General features: G+C 45.5%; 1 protein-coding gene across 1 annotated transcript in view; it reads left to right on the top strand.

Moving 5' to 3' along the window:
* Positions 1–18,341, top strand: part of SKIC3 (SKI3 subunit of superkiller complex) — a 237,132-nt gene that overhangs the window by 30,158 nt on the left and 188,633 nt on the right. The window contains exons 3-4 of the mRNA XM_069751930.1: positions 1,824–1,967; positions 4,831–4,922. Of these exons, the coding sequence (XP_069608031.1) occupies positions 1,824–1,967; positions 4,831–4,922 (236 nt within the window). The remainder of the gene's footprint in view (positions 1–1,823; positions 1,968–4,830; positions 4,923–18,341) is intronic.

Below are 18,341 nucleotides of genomic sequence, written 5' to 3'. Positions count from 1 at the left end.
ATATGTATGTATAGGTTCCATGTGAGATGCATGTCCCTAATGCATCAGCCCACAGGCTGCGCCCCTGGGCAGAGGGGACACGATATTCCCCTTTTGTCCTCCCCCCACCTTTGTAATTCCCACAGTAAATATCGGCAGGCTCCGGCCACCTGCGGCTATTGTAATGTATGTCTGGCCTGCCGCTTTTCTATTGGCCTGCCCTCTGTATCTGTGTGATATATTCTGTGTCCTGTGAGTAAAGTGTTGTCAGACTGGAAATACGTGGAGAAGCAGTGATCTTTTATATGCACCCATGTAACCAAGCAATTCCAGCCTGCGTCCCTCATTCAGACTCTAGCCAAAGTAGAGTGGACCTCCTGAAACACGGGGTGATACTGAAAGAGGTACCCCAGCTTGGTAGACCCCGTTATAGCAAGTATGTTAGCACAGCTGAAAACAGTTTGGCTGATTAGAGAACCTATAAACCTGACCTTCCTTTGAGCTAGTTGAGAATCAGGAGCATTACATTTGTTGGTTTCATTAAACTCTCAAAATGGCCAGAAAAAAAGAACTAAGAACTTTCATGTGAAACTCGACAGTCTATTCTTAGAAATGAAGGCTATTCCATGCGAGAAATTGGCAAGAAACTGAAGATTTCCTACAACGGTGTGTACTACTCCCTTCAGGAGAGCACACACAGGTTCTAACCAGAGTGGAAAGAGAAGTGGGAGACCCCGCTGCAAAGCTGAGCAACAAGACAAGTACATTAGAGTCTGTAGTTTGAGAAATTGACACCTCACAGGTCCTCATCTGGCAGCTTCATTAAATAGTACACGCAAAACGCCAGTGTCAACGTCTACAGTGAAGACGTGACTCTGGGATGCTGGCAGAGGCAAAGAAAAAGCCATATCTGAGACTGGCTAATAAAAGGAAAAGATTAATATGGGCAAAAGAACACAGACATTGGACAGAGGATGATTCGGAAAAAGTGTTATGGACAGTCGAATCCAAGTTTGAGATGTTTGGATCACACAGAAAAACATTTGTGAGACGCAGAACAATTGAAAAGATGCTGGAAGAGTACCTGACACCATCTGTCAAGCATGGTGGAGGTACAGTAATGTGATGGTCTGGGGTTGCTTTGGTGCTGGTAAAGTGGGAGATTTGTACAAGGTAAAAGGGATATTGAATGAAGGCTATCACTCCATTTTGCAGTGCCATCCTTACCCTGTGGACAGCACTTGATTGGAGCCAGTTTCATCCTACAACAGGACAATGACCCAAAGCACACCTCCAAATTATACAAGAACTATTTAGAGAAGAAGGAGGCGGCTGGTATTCTATCTATAGTGGAGTGGCCAGCGCAGTCACCAGATCTCAACTCCAGTGAGCTGTTGTGGGAGCAGCTTGACCGTATGATACGCAAAAAGTGCCCATCAAGCCAAACCAACTTGTGGGAGGAGCTTCTGGAAGCATGGGGGGAAATTTATCCAGATTACCACAGCAAATTAACTGCTAGAATGCCAAAGGTCTGCAATGCTGTAATTGGCTGCAAAGGGAGCATTCTTTGACAAAAGTAAAGTTGGAAGGAGAAAATTATTATTTCAAATAAAAATCTTTTTTTCGAACCCTGGCAATGTCTGGACTAGATTTTCAAATCATTTGGCAACTCATTTGATTAATAAAAGTATGAGTGTTCATGGAAAGCAAAAAATTGTCTGGGTGACCCTAAACTTTTGAACGGTAGTGTATGTTGTGGGTTTTTTGTTTGTAACATGTAGGAAGTTAGAACTAGCCACAGATGACAGTAATTTGCATTTTTTGTTGCTTTATTCCATTTATAGGCTGCTTTGAAGCTAGAGAAAAATAACTACAATGCCTGGGTTTTCATTGGATTGGCAGCGTCTGAGCTGGAGCAACCAGACCAGGCCCAGGCTGCCTACAAGAAGGCTGCAGAGATTGAACCAGAACAGTTGTTGGCCTGGCAGGTAGAGTATGGGATTGTTGTGGAGAACATCAATAAAGAAAAAAAATAATCATTCACTGACAGGACAGGAGAGCCAAACAGGTTGATGGTAGTTGCCATGGACAAGTTTGTCTACGAGCTTAAAGAGGTTGTCCTCCTTTGATAACATTTATCTTCTTATTTATATGTACAGTATGTAATTATGGCCAAAAAGTCATTTTTGTAATTGGGTTTCCTTAAAAATGTTGCATTTTTGCCTTCTATAGCCTCTGTGTTGCACTGTATATTGCTGGCTGTAGTATGAGTTTAAGGAGTTATCAGGGAATGTTTCATTTTTTCTCATTGGGCTAAGAACTGACAGGCAAGTAGCTGAAAACTCTCTGTCTATTCTGCCCAGCGGCAATTTCTGCCCACTCAGAGACGCTTCTGCCAGCAATTCTGCAGCTTCTGGTGATGTCTTGTCGACAGAGCAGCTGCTTCACTACCGCTCTGCTCTGATCATAAAGTGCGATGTTATGCTGATTGACAGCTGGTTCACTGCTGCCTAACTGCGGGCCGTCAATCAGCATGACGTCAGCAGTCACGCCCAGTCAACAGATCAGCCCGGAATAGCTGCTTTCTTGACATAAGGTCAAATGAAGCAACTGAATCGAAAGCAGGAGTGTCCCTGAACGGCAGAAATTGCTGCTGGGCACAGCAGGCAGGTACTTAGTAACCACTTGCCTGTCAGTTCTTATCCCCATGAGAACAAAATAGTCCCAGATAACCCCCTTAACTGAGAATCCGCTATGACTGTCAATATTACGACAAAATGGCAACATTATCCAGAATCAAACATTTTTTTTTCCATTTTATCACTTCACCATAAGTATAGTGAGACAGCAGCATTTCATTCCCAAATGAAAGATGGGTCTTTGTCGATTGTAGGTGCTGCAGCCATTCTTTCACTATATGGATATCGACTGGGGATCTTTTTTTTTTTACATTCCTGCATCCCAATATATTCCATAAATAAGACCATAAGGCTGATGCTGCCCCAATTGTTTGTTCGCTATGACGGCCTGACAGGAAGTTTGTAACTCATTCATCGGTCTTATTCTGGGATCCTTTCGCTGATTTCTGGCCAGAGACCACATCAAAGTTGGAGTTCCAAGGAAGCAAAGAACCAACCAGTGCAGCATTGTTAGTGAAACCCATTTACAGAAATGAATTATAGATGCAGTTGAGTTATAAATGTCTGCAAATATGTACAACCCCTTCCATTTCTTCATTTATTATCAGACCCCTTTATATCAGTTTTCAATATGCTCCTAGTTTCTGAGATGTATGAATCCCCCACTGCAGCGACGTAGCCTCCGTAGTATCCCTTAATTCCAATCTCTCATACTCCAGCTATGTGATTCACTCCCCCTTCCTTTTCAGTATGCCCTTCCCTTACTCTCATACTATACGGCCTGCCCTCCACCTCCACATTGTGATCTGCAGTTTGCTGCTCTTTAGCCTCTTCATGCTGCTTTGTGTAGCACCAAGAGAAGGAGGATGAGAGCGGAGAGAACCCACACAGCCAAGAGGAGAGTGCTATGGGCACACACATTGGTTTTTTGTGTTATCAGTATTTTGTGCTTTGCTGCGTTTTTTGGACATAGAGCATGTCACTTCTTTCAGCGTTTTTGCTGCGTTTTTTCACCCATTGACTTGAATTGGGGGTTGAAAAAAACGCAGCAAAAACGCAGGTATCATTATTTGCTGCATTTTTGCTGCTGAAAATCCAAGGACATTAGCATGGACAAAGAGAAAAAAAATGCACCAAATACACAACAAAAAACACACCTAAACCTGCGTTTTTGACGCAACTTCTTTCCTGCCAAGAAGATCAGGTTTTGCTGCAGAAAAAAAAGCTGCAAAAACGCCCTGTGTGAACTTACCCTAAAAGTGGCCATAGGTATCACTATAGTCTGCTTCATACAACATATTCCCAAATTTAAACCATTCAACTTTCTAGTTTCTGTGTGACCCTGGTTTAGGATTCCATTTCTGCTTCAAGAATAATCGGTAGCTTGTACATGTCCCTTCGAAATTGTGAAGTGCTGCAAAATATGCTGACGCCATAGAAATAAAAAAATTAGGTTAAAATTTTGAGGCCGAGGATCTGATGGACATTTCCATAGTAATGAATCTCCGGATGTGGAGTTTAATTGTTGGCTCGCAGCTCTTGGGGAGGCAGCAGTATTAACTAAGCAAACCTAATGTTGCTGGGAATGATTTCATCTGTCCGATAGTGTTTGCCTTTAATACTTTCTCAGATCTACGGTACTTGCTGGGTTTGGAGTGTGCTGATAGCATGGCCCTGTATCACACTTTTCACTTGAGTTTTCAGGCATCGTATCCTAAGATTAGCACATAGATTTGGTATGTTTTACTACTGATCCTTTGTTATTTTTATTTTTTCCCATTTTTCTAATTCCACCTTCTCACACAAATGACATGTACTCCCATACTATCATTATAGGTTATGCAGCGCATGAAAATCAAAGCGTGAGCAAAGTGCAAATTCTCCCTAGTGAATTGTTCTGACCTTCCTAGGTGCACATAGCACAGGCGGAAAGCCTCGGAGATAGAGAATGTAATAACAGATAATGTGCAGGAACCATTACGCTCCATAATCACAGTCATTTATATATTGATTATTACAGCTATTACGTTGTTTTATCTCTATCCTCCGACAGAAGTGTTATTCTGCTAATTGTGTAATTACTTTTAGGAAGCGAACACAATATTACTATGGTAAGATTTCCGCAGAAAACCTTGGTATGGTAGAACCCATAAGCATGTGATTGAACTACCAGCTATATATTTTTTTTACAATTTTGTTGGCTTTTCCGTAGGGGTTGGTAAACCTATATGAGAAGGTCAACCAAAAAGATTTTAAAGACGATCTGCCGAATGTATATCTGAAATTGTTGGAACTTTACAAAAGGTAACTATTGATAAGCCTTTGTTTCATTATGCTTCTTGTTTTATCACAGTCTCTAAGATATTGATATGATATTGCTGATGTTGATGTGGTCTGGCTGTACGACTTTAGGGACCCTCACAGAAGCTCAGAACAAAGGGTCTTCAGCCTTTTTGAACACCACTTCTACCTAGGCACTGTATAGGCGGGGGGGGGAGGGAGAACAAAAAAGACGATCTCAAAGTCCATAGTATAGTGAACACAAATTAACTTTATTAAATAGGTTTAACAGGCATGAATAAGCGTGGGTAAAGGACATGTGGACAAACACACAACTATGTATATAAGGAACACATTGGACAATATGATCTGATGGTATCCCATATGGCTAACCTAACATATACCATCCTTTGTAGATGCCGGTACAATCCTAAAAAAGGGGAACATGGGAGGCAACCTGCAATGTGGTGTCAGGGTGAGCACCTGGTGAGGAAAAATTCATATACCTATATGTGTATACAAATCAGCACTGCAGTTAGGCAGTAAACTCGGAGTATCTCATTGCCTGAAGAGGCTCACCAGCAGGGGCTCATATGATCCCCGCTCCCACCCAACGCACGTTTCTGAAAAACACCTTCGTCAGGGTGCATATCAGGTATCATACACGTAGGGTTTAACAAGTATGGTACTGTGGTAAACCGCGGGTCAGAAGTTGCGATACGTCGCTGTGTTACGACGACGCCCGCTGGCATCCGCATCACAGAGCAGGCGACGTCAGAAACACATGGGGCCCCACGTGATCCAGCATCGGATGCCCAGCGAGGGGTCATCTGAAGGCAATTGTCTATTCTGTGAAGATACCAGATGTGCAGCATCTGAAACAACGGATACTGGAAGCCTGTGCTAGCATTTCTTCTGCGGTGTTGCTATCAGTGTGTCAAGAGTGGGAGAAGAGGGTTGCATTGACAATCCAACACAATGGGCAGCACTTTGAACACATTTTATAAGTGGTCATAAATTTGTAAATCACTCATGACAGAATAAGGTTACATTAAAACCAAGCACTCCATTGTTTTTTTTGTCAAATTCTCAATAAGTTTGATGTGTCACTTGACCCCCTTCCCATTAAAAAAAATAAAGTTGGATCCAAAATGGCCGACTTCAAAATGGCCGCCATGGTCATCACCCATTTTGAAAAGCTTTCCCCCTCCCATATATTAATGTGACACAAACAGGAAGTTGATATCACCAACCATTCCCATTTTATTTAGGTGTATCCATATAAATGGCCCACCCTGTATATTACACTAAGTGCTGGAAACTACAGGAAATGACAGTACATATAGAATAGCAACATCTGGAATATATCATAAACCAAACAATGATTAGTATCATGCGTGTATCTAACATATTACACATATATATAGGAATTAATGTCCACCTGATACAGATCAGATATATTTATCCTACATATAATGGATAGTGGATAAATAGACATGTATACAGTACAGACCAAAAGTTTGGACACACCTTCTCATTTAAAGATTTTTCTGTACTTTCATGACTATGAAAATTGTAAATTCACCCTGAAGGCATCAAAACTATGAATTAACACATGTGGAATTATATACCGTATATACTCGAGTATAAGCTGAGATTTTCAGCCCACTTTTTTGGGCTGAAAGTCCCCCTCTCGGCTTATACTCGAGTCATACCCAGGGGTCGGCAGGGGAGAGGGAGCGGGGGCTGTCTAATTATACTCACCTACTCCTGGCGCGGTCCCTGCACGTCTTTTCCCTGGTGCTGACAGCTTCTGCCTGTACTGAGCGGTCACATGGTACCGCTCATTACAGTAATTACTATGTGGCTCCACCTCCCATAGAGGTGGAGCCGCATAGTCATTACTGTAATGAGCTGTAACGGTGACCGCTTAGTACAGGAAGAAGCTGCCGGGGAAGCAGGGACTGCACAGCGCCAGGAGCAGGTGAGTATAATGGGGAGGGGGAGCGCTGCGCGATATTCACCACCTCCCAGTTCCGGGCGCTGCTCCGTCTTCAGCGTCTTCTGCAGTGAACCTGTCATACCGGCCTCCTCTGATGCTGCGGCCGCTTCTCCTATCAGTCCCGCTCTCTCCATTTCTCCTCGCCGCTCTCAGTGTCGCGCCGGTTCCCCGCGTCCTCTTCCTGCTGCTCGGGGATTTCGGCGTGGGGTGCGCGCTCCTCTTCCCTCCCGTCCTGTACCTGCTCCACACATGCGCCTTAGGACGCGGGCGTGCACTTCTTCCTCCAGTTAACCTTTTCAGACCCTCCCTGCTCCTGTCTCCTCCAATCAGGTACTTCTTTGGGCTATATCAGGCCTCGCCTCCATAATGGAGGTGCCTGATTGTTGTGTGCAGTTTGTACCTTCGTTTGGCCCTGTCTGGTTCAGATCCTTTTCTGCTCCGGTCTGGTCCGTTTTCTCAGGCTCATTCTCCTCCCGTCTTCCCTCCGTTTTCCCAGCCTGTCTCCCTTGGTTCGTCCCTTCCTCCCCTCTCCCTTTTACTTTCATTCCCAGGATTTCTCCTCCACTTCCGTCCTTCCCTTCTGTCCTTTCCAGAGCCGTCCCCCTTGGTGCCAGCTGTTGCGGTATTGTTCCCCTCGGGCCTGCTCCCCAACTATCCCTGTATAGGGGTTGTCATCGCGGGTTCGCTCGCCCCTGGGTGTATCAGTACTGTGACCCAGAGAGTCCACTCTCTGTCCGGTTCTTCCGTCCTCACGGTCACTATTGGACTGCGCTCTCATTATTCATCAGAGTGCAGTCAGATTGTCTCAGTCTTCCGTTCTCACGGTCACTATAGGACTGCGCTCAGATTACATCAGAGTGCAGTCAGATTGTCACAGTACAATCAGGCCATGGACCCCGCTGGTGCCTCCGCAGCAACCCAGAAGGAGTTGTTGTTCTTACGGGAGAATCAGACCCGTATTATGTCTGTTATGAAGTCTATGGACTCTCGTTTAACCGCCCTACAGACTTCGGATCCTGGTAACGCCCCTCTGCTGGTGGGACTCCAGCAGGAGCTCGCACAGCAGCGAGATACCCAGTCCCATATTCTTACTTACATGGCGTCGGTTGACGACCGCCTTCACTCTCTTCAGTCTGCCGCCGCTGCTTCTGCCTCTCATCGAGATCCTGTACCCCTTCCTCCTCCTCGTTTGGGAAAGCCCCCTCGATACAGCGGCGATCCCAAATTGTGTCGGGGTTTTTTGAACCAGTGCCGTCTACACTTCGAGCTCCTACCCCAGCAATATCCCTCTGATCGTGCTAAGGTGGCCTTTATTGTGTCCCATCTCGAGGGAGAAGCTCTGTCCTGGGTTAACCCCTTATGGGAGCGGGATGACTCGGTAGTTGCCAGTATACAGATTTTTCTGGACACATTTCGTAAGGTCTTTGATGAGCCAGGTCGGGTGGCATCTACCACTGAATCCCTCTTTAATCTTCAACAGGGGAACCTTACTGTTGGACAATACGCCATCCGTTTCCGGACACTTTCTTCTGAGCTTGGGTGGAATAACGAGGCACTGGTAGGGGCTTTTTGGAGAGGGCTCTCGTCCAAGATTAAGGATGAGCTCGCAGGTCGGGATACCCCTACTATCCTGGAGGACCTTATATCCCTGGCCACACGTATTGATTTACGTTTCCAGGAGCGCTCTCGAGAATTAGTCAGGGAGAGGAGATCCTTTAGGACTAATTGGGTGCCTGGTTCCTCCTCGGTCAAGTCCTCTGCTTCTTCCGCTCCTGAACCTATGCAGGTGGATCGGAGGTTAGGTTGTCGGAGCAGCGTCGCAGGGAGAGGTTGGCGCAGGGCTTGTGTCTTTATTGCGGAGGGGTAAATCATTTCTTGCGTTCCTGTCCGGAGAGGCCGGGAAACTCCTCCACCTAGGCCAGGTAAGAGAGGCCTTCCTAGGTGATTCAAATTCCTCTCTACCCCTAACTATTTCAGCTTTGATTTCTGTAGGTCTTGAGCGTAGGTCTGTGGAGGCGTATGTGGACTCGGGTGCCGCTGGTAATTTCATTCGGCAGGAGGAGGTGAACAAATTTCGGATACCTGTGGTTACTCTTGAGACTCCGCGTTTTATTTCTGCAGTGGATGGCAGACCCCTACCTGTTTCCATCAAGATGGTCACTCTCGAGTTGGTCATGCAGATTGGAGCTCTACACCAGGAGAAGATAGCATTTTATGTTCTGCCTAATCTTTCTCACGCTCTGCTCTTGGGTCTACCCTGGCTTAGGTCGCACGAGCTAGTTCTTGATTGGCGCTCTGGAGAGATACTCCGCTGGGGTCATGGTTGTCATGAACGTTGTCTGCTCTCCGTCTACCGTCCAGGTCTTCCCCAAGCACCCGTCAATCTTCCTAGTCTTCCCTCTGCCTATCTCTCGTTTGCCGATGTCTTTGATAAAAAGGAGGCGGAGTCTCTTCCTCCACACTGAGCCTATGACTGCCCTATCAAGTTAATTCCTGGATCTACCCTTCCCAAGGGAAGAACCTATCCGTTATCTCCGGCAGAGACCTTAGCCATGTCAGAATACATCCGACAGAATTTAGCCAAGGGTTTCATCCGGAAGTCCTCTTCTCCAGCTGGAGCCGGTTTTTTCTTCGTTCGGAAGAAAGATGGATCCCTTCGGCCATGTATAGACTACCGAGGTCTGAATGCCATCACAGTCAAGAATAGGTATCCCCTACCGCTGATTCCTGAACTCTTCGACCGACTGAGAAGAGCCCGAATTTTCTCCAAACTAGATTTACGCGGAGCCTATAATTTGATCCGAATTCGCGCTGGAGACGAGTGGAAGACTGCCTTCAACACCCGGGATGGCCACTATGAATACCTGGTCATGCCCTTTGGTCTCTGTAACGCTCCAGCGGTCTTCCAGGAATTTGTGAATGAGATCTTCTGTGATCTACTGTATTCTTGTGTGGTGGTGTATCTTGACGACATCCTTATTTTTTCACCCGACTTGTCCTCTCACAGAAGAAGTGTTCGTCTGTTTCTACAGTGTCTTTGGGAGAATCGCCTCTACGCAAAGATTGAGAAGTGTTTGTTTGAACAGACTTCTTTGCCTTTCTTGGGATATATTATTTCTGACATGGGGTTGGAGATGGATCCTGAGAAACTATCTGCTGTACTTAAGTGGCCTCATCCTATTGAAGGCCATCCAACGATTTTTGGGCTTCGCTAACTACTATAGACAATTCATTCCGCATTTCTCTTCTGTGACCAAGCCTCTCACCGCTCTTACCCGGAAAGGAGCGGTTCACAATGTTTGGCCTCCGGAGGCAGAAGACGCCTTTCTCTCCCTAAAAAGGGCCTTCACATCTGCTCCTGTTCTTCATCGGCCTGTGGCTAGCAGGCCTTTCATCCTTGAAGTGGATGCCTCCTCTTCGGGTGCTGGGGCAACTCTCTCCCAAAGATCTCTCTCCGGTCGTCTGGTTCCTTGTGGGTTCTTCTCGAAGTCATTTTCGCCCGCGGAATGCAATTATTCAATTGGAGATCGAGAATTACTAGCTATAAAGATGGCTCTACAGGAGTGGCGTTATCTCTTGGAAGGGGCCATTCATCCCTTTAAAATTTTCACAGACCACAAAAACTTGGCTTACATTCAATCCGCCCAAAGACTTAATTCCAGACAGGCCAGATGGTCTTTGTTCTTTTCTCGTTTTGATTTTAAGCTTCATTTTCGACCCGGAGATAAGAATTCTAAAGCGGATGCACTTTCCCGATCCTTGCAATCTCCCGAGACAGAAGAAGGTCCTTCACATATTATTGATCCTGCCAAAATCATCATGGTGGCTCCCTCTAACCTCCTCTCTGTTCCCCCTGGCAGAACTTTTGTCCCGTGTGACAAGAGAACAGAGGTATTGCATTGGGGACATTCTTCCAAAGTTGCTGGACATGTCGGCACCAAGAAGACTCTCGCTCTTCTCTCCCGGTACTATTGGTGGCCGTCTCTCCGACAAGATACTTCGGATTTTGTGGCCTCCTGCACGACTTGTGCTAAAAACAAAGTACCTAGAGGGCTACCTTCCGGTCTCCTGCATCTGTTACCCGTTCCCGAGGCCCCTTGGCAACAAATAGCTATGGATTTCGTTACAGATTTGCCTCGTTCCTCTGGATGCACAACCATCCTGGTGGTGGTGGATCGGTTCTCCAAGATGGCCCATTTCGTTCCATTGCCTGGATTACCCTCGGCTCCAGAATTGGCAAGAATTTTCATCCATCAGATCTTCAGATTACATGGACTTCCTCAGCGAATTGTGTCGGATCGAGGGGTCCAATTTACCTCCAAGTTCTGGAGAGCACTTTGTAAGCTCTTGGGCATTTTGCTGGATTTCTCCTCCGCCTATCATCCTCAGACCAACGGGCAAGTGGAACGGATAAATCAAATCTTGACCTCCTACCTCCGCAATTTTACCAACGCTCATCATGATGACTGGGTAACTCTTCTTCCTTGGGCTGAGTTTGCCCATAATAATCATCCTAGTGGGGCAACTTCTAAATCTCCATTCTTTGTGGTTTCTGGTCTGAACCCGGGAATACCTCTTCCTATGTCTTCCCCTTCTGGAGTGCCTGCAGCAGACGCCTTTTCTTCTGAATTTTCCCAAATTTGGAGAGAGACCAAGGAGGCTCTCGTTCGGACTGCAGCCCAGATGAAGAGACACGCCGACAAAAGGAGGAGGGATCTTCCACCGTATCATCCTGGTGACAAGGTCTGGCTTTCGACTAAACACATTCGCTTGAAGATTCCTTCCTACAAGTTGGGTCCTCGATACATCGGTCCCTTCGAGATTTTGGGACGTATTAACAACATGGCCTATAGATTGAGATTGCCGGCTTCTCTCCGAGTCCCTAACGTCTTCCATGTCTCGCTCTTGAAACCTCTCATTCTTAATCGATTCTCTCCTGCACCCATGGACTCCCCTCAGCCCTTTAGCATTGACAATGATTTTGAAGTAAAGGATATTCTGGCCATGAAGAGGGTTAGAGGAAGGGTCTTCTATCTTATTGATTGGAAGGGGTTTGGTCCTGAGGAGAGGTCGTGGGAGCCTAGGGAGAACGTTAATGCTCCACGGATTATGAGAAGATTCACAGCCAGTCTCGGAGGGGGGAGTCTTAGGAGGGGGGGTACTGTCATACCGGCCTCCTCTGATGCTGCGGCCGCTTCTCCTATCAGTCCCGCTCTCTCCATTTCTCCTCGCCGCTCTGTGTCGCGTCGGTTCCCCGCGTCCTCTTCCTGCTGCTCGGGGATTTCGGCGTGGGGTGCGCGCTCCTCTTCCCTCCCGTCCTGTACCTGCTCCACACATGCGCCTTAGGACGTGGGCGTGCACTTCTTCCTCCAGTTAACCTTTTCGGACCCTCCCTGCTCCTGTCTCCTCCAATCAGGTACTTCTTTGGGCTATATCAGGCCTCGCCTCCATAATGGAGGTGCCTGATTGTTGTGTGCAGTTTGTACCTTCGTTTGGCCCTGTCTGGTTCAGATCCTTTTCTGCTCCGGTCTGGTCCGTCTTCTCAGGCTCATTCTCCTCCTGTCTTCCCTCCGTTTTCCCAGCCTGTCTCCCTTGGTTCGTCCCTTCCTCCCCTCTCCCTTTTACTTTCATTCCCAGGATTTCTCCTCCACTTCCGTCCTTCCCTTCTGTCCTTTCCAGAGCCGTCCCTCTTGGTGCCAGCTGTTGCGGTATTGTTCCCCTCGGGCCTGCTCCCCAACTATCCCTGTATAGGGGTTGTCATCGCGGGTTCGCTCGCCCCTGGGTGTATCAGTACCGTGACCCAGAGGGTCCACTCTCTGTCCGGTTCTTCCGTCCTCACGGTCACTATTGGACTGCGCTCAGATTTCATCAGAGTGCAGTCAGATTGTCTCAGTCTTCCGTTCTCACGGTCACTATAGGACTGCGCTCAGATTACATCAGAGTGCAGTCAGATTGTCACAGAACCTCAGGTCAGAGGGCGCGATGACGTGGTTAGTGCGTGCCCTCTGCCTGAACGTCAGTACAGAAGACGCTGAAGATGGATCGGCGCCGGAACTAGGAGCAGGTGAATATTGAAAGTGTCGTGGGCCTGAGCGATGGAGAGGTGAGTATGTGTTTTTTTTTTTTTTTTTTTAATTGCAGTAACAGCAAATAGGGCAATTGTCTGTATGGAGCATCTATGGGGCCATAACGTTTGTGCAGCACTATATGAGGCAAGTGTCTGTATGGGGCCATAACGTTTGTGCAGCACTATATGAGGCAAGTGTCTGTATGGAGCATCTTATGGGGCCATGATCAACGTTTGTGCAGCACTGCATGGGGCAAATATCTTTATGGAGCATCTTATGGGGCCATAATTAACGTTTGTGCAGCATTATACGGGGCAAGTGTCTGTATGAGGCCTTAACATTTGTGCAGCACTATATGGGGCAAGTGACTGTATGGGGCCATAACGTATGTGCAGCACTTTATGGGGCAAGTGTCTGTATGGGTCCATAACGTTTGTGCAGCACTATATGGGGCAAGTGTCTGTATGGGGCCATAACGTTTGTGCAGCACTATATGGGGCAAGTGTCTGTATGGGGTCATGATCAACATTTGTGCAGCACTATATGGGGAAAATATCTTTATGGAGCATCTTATGGGGCCATAATCAACATTTGTGCAGCATTATATTGGGCAAATATGTCTATGGAGCATCTTATGGGGCCATTATTAAGCTTTATGTAGGATTACATGGGGCATATTTTAATATGGAGCATTATATGTGGCTCCTGATTCAATATGGATATTCAAAAGCACTTAATCTACTGATGTCTCAATTAATTTAACTTTTATTGGTATCTATTTTTACTTTTGACATTTACCGGTAGCTGCTGCATTTCCCACCCTAGGCTTATACTCGAGTCATTAAGTTTTCCCAGTTTTTGTGGCAAAATTAAGGGGGTCGGCTTATACTTGGGTCGGCTTATACTCGAGTAAATATGGTACTTAACAAAAAAATGTGAAACAACTGAAAATTTGTCTTATATTCTAGGTTCTTTGAAGTAGCCACCTTTTGCTTTGATGACTGCTTTGCACTCTCTTGATATATATAATATAAGATATATTTTCAGATGTTTCACACTTTTTTGTTAAGTGTATATTTCCATATGTGTTAATTCACGGTTTTGATGTGTTCAGTGTGAATTTACAATTTTCATAGTTATGAAAATACAGAAAAATCTTTAAATGAGAAAGAGTGTCCAAACTTTTGGTCTGTACTGTATATCCAGCAGCTCGATGGCAGGATGGTGGCTCTTGAGCGCAACCTCGGCTGTGGATGTTACCGCAGTAGCTGTTCAGGCTGCTATCTTGGCTGCAGCTAGTTTGTCCACTGCCACCCCTGTTCCGAAAATGCCCTTCTCGGCTTATACTCGAGTCATTGTCCCAGGGGTTCGTCGGGGGAGCGGCAGCTGTCCATCATACTCACCTCTTCCCCGCGCATCTCTGCACGTCCCTGCTTTTCCGGCGCCCGCACCTCTTCCTGTGTTCAGTGGTCACATGGTACCGCTCATTAAAGTAATGAATATGGACAAGACTCCACTCCCATAGGGGTGGAGCGCATATTCATTAATTTAATGAGTGGTACCAGTGACCGCTGAACACAGGAACAAGCTGCTAGCGTCAGAGACCATCGCATCGGAGAAGCAGGGACCGCGACGGTAGGGTGAGTATAACGGGGCAAGGTGAGCATTGAGATATTCACCTGTCCCCGTTCCACCGCTGTGCGCCGCTGTGTCTTCCGTGTCATCTGGCTGTGATAATCAGGTCAGAGGGCGCGATGGTTGAACGGGGACAGGTGAATATTGCAAGTGATGGTGTCCTCGCCTGCTCAGGACAAAAGGTGAGAGTACGTCATTTTTTTTTTAATCGCAGCATATGGGGCAAATGTTCCTATGGAGCATCGTATGGGGCCATAATCAACCTTTATGCAGCATTATATGGGGCACATTTTCAATGGATCATCTTATGGGGCCATAATCAACCATTGTGCAGCATTATATGGGGCATATTTTTGTATGAAGCATCTTATGGGGCCCATCATCAACATTATGAAGCATTATATGGGGCATATTTTATAATGGAACATCTTATGGGGCCATCATGAACTTTATGGAGCATTATATGGGGCGTATTTTGTATGGAGCATCTTATGGGGCCCCTAATGAACTGTATGTAGCATTATATGGGGCTCCTAATACAATATGGATATTCAAAAACATTTAACCTACTGATGTCTTAATTAATGTTACTTTTATTGGAATCTATTTTTATTTTTGAAATTTATCAGTAGCTGCTGCATTTCCCACCCTAGGCTTATACTCGAGTCAATAAGTTTTCCCGTTTTTGTGTGGCAAAATTAGGGGTCTCGGCTTTTACTCGAGTATATACGGTATACATATATAAAGGTTGTCAAATATATGCCATTTAAAGCAAAAGATATACCCCAATATATGAGAGGAATGAAAATATAAAATCTGAATATGGCTAACAATAGAGTTTTTTAAGTATCTTCATGGAAAAACCATATATATATATATATATATATATATATTCTCGTGAGCCACACCTTAAGAACACACCGAGGGACGCATGGTGGTTGCTCGGAACAATGAAATAGATCCTAAAATATTGAAAGATGATAATAACAAATATAAAAACAATTAATTTAAATTAAGAGCACATGCACCCAATACAGAGCACATGCACCCAATACAGCAGGGTGGCGATCACAGAAAAGGGGCGAAACTAAGATCTTCGTTAAGTCCCTGTGGATGGAGCGTTTGTAGGGTTCAAATCCACCTAGACTTCACCTGGGCAAGGTGATGGGATAGCTTGGCACCGCAAATTCCGATATCCAATGTGTCTATACCTCAGACCCGTAGTAATTTACTATTACATTGATGGAATACTTTGAAGTGGCGTGGTAACTGGTAACGCCTTCCATGTGGATGTGTCCGTGTGGTCACTTGCGGCCTGAATGTCAAGCACGTGTTCCCTTACACAAACTTTTAATTGGCGCGACGTAAGGCCGATCTAGATTAAGCTACACAGACAGGTGGCATAATAAATTACATAGCGAGACGTGCATGTAATTGATTTTTTGATCAAGTGACCACACGGACACCTCCACATTGAAGACATTACCATGTTGCTTCAAACCATTCCATCAATGTATAGTAAATTACTACTCGTCAGAGGTATAACGTCCTATAAAAAAAAAAAATTATGTTTAAAAAATGGTGCAGATGTAAAGTAGACATGTGTGACATGGTATATATTAATTATTTTGGGTGACATAACTCTGGTTTAAGGGCATAAAAATTAAAAATTTGAAAGTTGCTACATTTTTGCCAAATTTCCATTTTTTTCATAAAGAAAACACAAGTTAAAATCGAACAAATTTTACCACTATCATGAAGTATAATTTGTCATGAAAAAGCAGTCCTAGAATCAGTGGGATATGTTGAAGCTTTCCATAGTTATTACCTCATAAAGTGACAAATGAGGCTCGGTTATTAACATATAAAGTCGCTCATTCCTTAAAGTGAACCTGTCAGCAGGATTGTGCTGATGCCTTGAATATTATATCTATAGCTTGGGGGGAAAAACCCTTTTATGATACTCACTTGCGGGGTGGTGTGGTACGAGGGGTGTGGCTCTTCTTGGTCCGGCGTCTCCCTTCTTCATGTGATGCCTTCCTTCTTGCTTAGTGTGGATGACTCGTCCCTGCGTCATCGACACAGTCTCCCCGGCATCGCGCTCCTGCGCAGGTATACTTCTCTGCACTGTTGAGGGCATAGAAAAGTACTGCAGTGCGCAGGCGCCAGGAAATGTCAAAGAGCCCCGGCGCATGCGCACTGCAGTACTAGTCAGGGCATAAAATTATGCCAGTCAGGAGTTCGCTTCTGGGGAGACTGTGTGGATGATGTAGGGACACATCATCCATATAAAGCAAGAAGGAGGACGGTATCACAAGAAGGGAGGCGCCGGACCAAGAAGATCGACACTCCCCTGACCGGGCTGCCTCACATGTGAAGTGCTCTTTTTCTTATCTTTCAGGTCGGGTTGGGGCAGATACGCAGCATACACCTGAAAGGAGGTGGTCTTCTCTTATATCGTCAGACCTGGTTTGCTTTAAAGGGTTAGAGAGAACCTGTCATCACAATTATGCATATTAAAGTAAAGGCAAGGCCAGGCCATAATTGCTCTGTTATACATATACTGGTTGTTCTTTAATCTTTATTTGAAGTTTGGGTGCAATAAGCTTTCGGTGCATAGGGAAGGGAGTGGGGGTAGGGTCTTCAGCTGTGCCCCAGCCCCTCCACCCACGCTGGTGTTTGAATCTGCCTCCTTTTTTAAAGTTGGCGCTGTCCTCATGCTCGTGCCACCTCTTCATTTTACTGAAGATTGCCTTGAGGTCAATCTGCACATGTGCCACCACCCAAGCTTCAATTGCAAGTGAAAAAAACACCAGGATGCGGATTTCTTCCCACAAGGTTTCTATTGAATCTGTATAACTGCGCCATTATGCCATTAAGCCATTTAACGTACTTTAACATGCAAATCGTGATGACAGGTTCTATTTAAGCTTTCTGTGACTTATTACAGTACGTATTGGTCATGATATAACAGCTCCTGTAATAAAGCTCCGCTCCGTCATTTGCCTTAATGATGGTGATTCAGTTGTGGCGCTTATACATTGACCTTTAGGGGAGGAAGCAGTTGTGAGCACATTGTGGCCGCTATTAGCATGGTGGAACAAGTTATTTCTGTCTGTACTCTTTCTGTGTAATGATTTAAAAGCTCTCGCCCCAATTTCTGTGCCATCTTGCTTAATATGATGTGGTGTTTAGTTGACTGTTTTTCTACTTTTCATAAGTAGAGGGCATTTATTATAAAAGGAAATATCCTGAAAGTGCATCGAAAGTGATGTAGGATGATGTGATAATAGGGCCTTGTCAGACAATAGTTGGATGAAACGGTCATTTACATTGCAGTAAGCTCTTGAATAACGGAAGCTTATTTGAGTTTAATGCATACTTGTCCTTTTACACGGTAGAAAAGCATAGTCTTAGTGACGTCAACCCTCACAACAAACGAAACATACTTCTGGAGCAAATATCAGTCAGGTGTGTCCAGGAATTGGCGATTCTCATGCTTTGTAACTTGTCATTCACTCTTCTTGAGAGGTTGGTTCCTCTTCATCAGCGTTCTGCCAGGACAATAGGTGCTGTACCTTCCCAACATGAAATGCTCCTGCCATTGTCCAGTGGCTTGCCTTCTTCAAACTGAAAGTCTGTCTCTTTGAAACACATGTATGCAGTTCATCAGACAGAAGAGTAGGAGCAGATAGATGAAACCATCCCCACTTTATGTAAACTGTCTCAGTGTCTTAC

Source organism: Ranitomeya imitator, chromosome 1 (genome assembly GCF_032444005.1).
Source record: "Ranitomeya imitator isolate aRanImi1 chromosome 1, aRanImi1.pri, whole genome shotgun sequence".
In the NCBI taxonomy this organism is placed as follows: domain Eukaryota; kingdom Metazoa; phylum Chordata; class Amphibia; order Anura; family Dendrobatidae; genus Ranitomeya; species Ranitomeya imitator.
The sequence above is the reverse complement of the archived record's forward strand: the minus strand, read 5'-3'. Positions and strand labels throughout refer to the sequence as shown.